Below are 4,077 nucleotides of genomic sequence, written 5' to 3'. Positions count from 1 at the left end.
CCCTTCTTCCACAAGCGGTAAACTCTCCTTTTTTTCCTGAGTCCCAGCAAGAGCTCCCCGTTCAGCCAGGCTGGTCGTCTTCCCCGCCCGTTCTTCTTACGGCACATGGGGACAGCCTGCTCCTGCGCCTTTAAGACTTCCTTCTTGAAGAACGTCCAGCCTTCCGGGACCCCTTTGCCCTTCAGGACTGTCTCCCAAGGGACTCTCCCAACCAGCGTCCTGAACAGGCCAAAGTCCGCCCTCCAGAAGTCCATGGCTGCGGTTTTGCTGCCCCCTCCTCCTTACTTCACCAAGAATCGAGAATTCTACCATTAGACATCTTCTAAAATGGACTTCACCAAGAATCGAGAATTCTACCATTAGACATCTTTCTAAAATGGAAAATGTGTCAAATGACAGTTAGGAACAATTCACTTGTGGTACAACGATTTTTCCCAGTGAGCTTATTACAAATAATGACACAGACATTCTCATATTGCCATACAAATGGCTCCTACAAGCTACTAGAGCCAGTAACATATACCCTCCATGTCTTTGTACAGTTTATGAATCTGTTTCTCTCCACTACTGTATTAAATGTCGACGTTGCACTGCGGTAACATATTAGCTGTCAAGGAAAGGAAGCACACCTCATCACAGTTTGTTCAGGTCAAACACTTTACCCAGACAGTATACCTGCAAATTGCCTGCTTGTCCCTAAAATGTTAACCCCATTTGTAACAGAATATAATTAAAAAAATAAACTCATTAATCAAAGTGATGAGATGCAATACTGAACCCCTAGGTGTAAGTGTAGAAAAACAAGTTACTTACCTTTTAATAACAGTTCTTTGGTATGTTTTAATTTCTGTGACTCCTGTTTCTGAAAGGATGTACCTACAACTTGTTCTCTTAGCGGTGACTCTGAAGACACAACTTCCATATACTCTGTGTAGGAGGTGCAAAATTATAGATGGAATAGGCCCAGTCTATTCAATTCCTTCATTTTCACGGAAATCCAAAGAAAGACTCAATTTTCATCAGAGGGGAAGGTGAATTTGGGGATCCAGATAGTCAAGCATGCAACCAACATAAATCTTTTCTCCTTTAATCATTTGCCCACACAGCCTGGTAAGCAAAGCTGGTTCACAGAGATGCAACTAACAGGAATCCAATCCATGGGTGCTTCTTGAGTTAAGGTAAACAAAGCAATGACTGTACATATGCTTTTAACTCCCAGGCAACTCACCTATAGAATTAAGGACCTGAGTTCTTACTTTCTCTAAGTGCGTGAAAATGAGCTCGTGTTTTAAGGATTCAGTGTCAATCCCTTACACAGAAGTCAAAAGCTAAGCATATTTGCAGAACGGATTTGTAACAAATATAAAAGTAAACATAATGCAGATGTACTAAATAATACAGAAAGATAAAAGTAACAGCAAGAGAAAATTGGCCACTGGAAAGTCATGAAGCTTAGGGATTCAATAGTGGTAGATGATTGTGGTGGGTTGACATGGATTGACGGTTGGACTCGATCTTAGAGGTCTTTTCCAACCTTAATGATTCTATGATTCCATGATTCTATGATTAAACAGGTTATACAAATTTCAAATTCTTTTAGTAACAATTTTAGGTCTGGCTAAAAATGGGAGGGAGTATTTTCACAGGCTTGAACACAATGAAGGAGTAAGCAAATCTGTATCACAGAGGAATCAAACAAATGACAGCAGGAACACCTTTCACTATTTTGATGCTGACTTGTGTTGCCCTAACTTCACTCCAAACACACCATTCTTCTCATCTCAGTCTTCCAGGCAAGGCAGACTTTCAAGTCAGGAGACCAATTTATAACATTTCTTCTGTCATCTGTGTATCTCAGTTCTAAGATGAAAACTACACATTTTTAATAAAATTTACCAGAAGATAAGTACACTAACTGTCACTAAGAACCCTTATCTCTAAGTAGCAAGAACCTTAACAATAGACCTAAGTTAAATTGTTAGGACTTTTCCTTAAGTCAAGATGAAATGCGTGAAGTACATAAGCAGTTCCATAATCAAAAGATACTACACCTGGTTATTAAGAAGTGAAGGTTTCTTCTTTCTCTCTCTTTTTTTTTCTTTTTAAATAGAGAGGAAAATATTCTTGCAAGCAAAATGTTATTAATTGCATTTCAGAGAAAGAACCAAGCCTCATATAACTTCACAGCATTATGTTCTACTAATTTCTAGTGAACAAGAATAGTATTTATCTTAGAAACCATAGAGATCTTTCAGATATTTTAATCAATGACATCCTATTATAACATTTCCAGTATCATTACACAAATTACATCAAACATCGATATAATCTTTTCCATTATGTGTCTGCCTGACAATTAATACTTCTCTAGACTTCAACAGTATATGAATATTGTGGTGGCACACATACATAATTCCATTTTCTTAAGAGGCAAGCAAATGAATCAACATTTAAAATATATAACAACATGAAAGGTTTTGAACTTACCTTCTTTTTTTGTGTTCTGTTCCTGCCTCCCAACCAATCATCCATCTGTTCCTCAATCTCTTCAATTGAAGCTCCATGATCATATGATGGTATATATGCACTTGACTCCAGAACCGTGTATACAGGGAATTCTGATTTTGGTTTCTTGACTTTAGGCTTCTTCTCCTCTACACAAAAGTAAAAAAGAAGAAAAAGTAATGCTACTAATACTGCAGAGAAGTATTAATTCAGAAGCAGGCTTAGCTCCTCAACTCTTAAATGCTATATTAAAATTTCCACTGACGAAGGGGCTTCAATTTCTTTGTTAAAAAGCCAATTCAGAGTTTTGCATAATAATTTTATTTTTATGAAAAGTAAATAGCAACGCACACACTTAGCCCCTCTTCTATCTGAACTATGCCTTAAAAGGGCCAAATGAGCAGCCCCTCAAAAACACCATTAGCTCTTGTCACTGCTACACCACCTGGCAATTAAGATTAGTACAGGCAAAAGCATAGGGAGTTGTTAAAAGATTTCAAAAGTCCAGCTGGCTTCAAAGAAACTGGCAAAGGTAGAAAGGTGAGTTTTAGACAATTTTTTATTGCTTTATGGTCAGCTGTGCTGAGTAAAAGCTTCTGAGTCAATAGATAGCTTCTCTGTTCTCAGACTTCCATAACTACAAATAGCTCTTTTCTAGCACTTATACATTTAGGAAGACTTAAATGTTGGACCTCATTTCTCAAACTGATCACTGTTTTCTGCTGTGTCCTTCAAAAGGTATTAAATGGTAGTAGCAAACTTCGGGGACAGGAAGGAGGGACAAAAACAACCTAAACCCCAGCAATTGAAAACATATCCGCTATATAAGATGATCTCAAAAGAAAGATTTAAGATTGATTGAAAATTGCCAGAACTTTAGGAAAGACAAGAGGATGAGGATCAGAAAAAGGAGCTTGAACACTGAGAAAGCATCCAGAAACCTCAGATATGCCAAGTGGGACTCTCTTGGTTTTTCCTCATTGTTTTAAAAATATGCTGTAGTCACAATAACTGGATGCTCCCAAGGATGCTACTAAACTGAAAGAGCTGATCTAACAGCTGGCTGCAGCCAAAAGAGGAAAGTTCTACTCTGCCTCCACCTTTTCCACTCTCTATGTGCTCCTCTCATATTTCTGCTTCGACAGTCATCCAACCACTTAGCAAACTAATTCAATTCACTAATCTAGTAGAAAATTACTCCTTTACACTCAAACAAAAAGAAAGAATCCAAGTTGTTTAAAGGTGGTGGGCAAGGAAAAGGAGAACCATGCTTTCAGTATTCTTCAGGGAAGAATAATGAAAGACAGTCATCCAACCACTTAGCAAACTAATTCAATTCACTAATCTAGTAGAAAATTACTCCTTTACACTCAAACAAAAAGAAAGAATCCAAGTTGTTTAAAGGTGGTGGGCAAGGAAAAGGAGAACCATGCTTTCAGTATTCTTCAGGGAAGAATAATGAAAGGAATACTGAAAGGAACAGGAAAACACACCTGATCAACACGTGGCTCAGGGGCTGATGCCATCGGAGGAATTTTGGCTTTTTTGATCACGGGGAGGTTTACATGGTCC

The 4,077-nt window shown here is 38.1% G+C and overlaps 1 protein-coding gene across 1 annotated transcript in view; it reads right to left on the bottom strand.

The window, feature by feature from the left end:
• The window catches only part of DNAJC1 (DnaJ heat shock protein family (Hsp40) member C1), a 177,485-nt gene that overhangs the window by 46,547 nt on the left and 126,861 nt on the right, over positions 1–4,077 (bottom strand). Inside the window, exon 17 of the mRNA XM_019470988.1 lies at positions 2,488–2,654. Coding sequence (XP_019326533.1) covers positions 2,488–2,654 — 167 coding nt within the window. The remainder of the gene's footprint in view (positions 1–2,487; positions 2,655–4,077) is intronic.

This window comes from Aptenodytes forsteri, unplaced genomic scaffold (genome assembly GCF_000699145.1).
Source record: "Aptenodytes forsteri isolate BGI_AS27 unplaced genomic scaffold, ASM69914v1 Scaffold336, whole genome shotgun sequence".
NCBI lineage: Eukaryota > Metazoa > Chordata > Aves > Sphenisciformes > Spheniscidae > Aptenodytes > Aptenodytes forsteri.
Note: the sequence above shows the minus strand (reverse complement) of the source record. Positions and strands in the feature narration are given on the sequence as shown.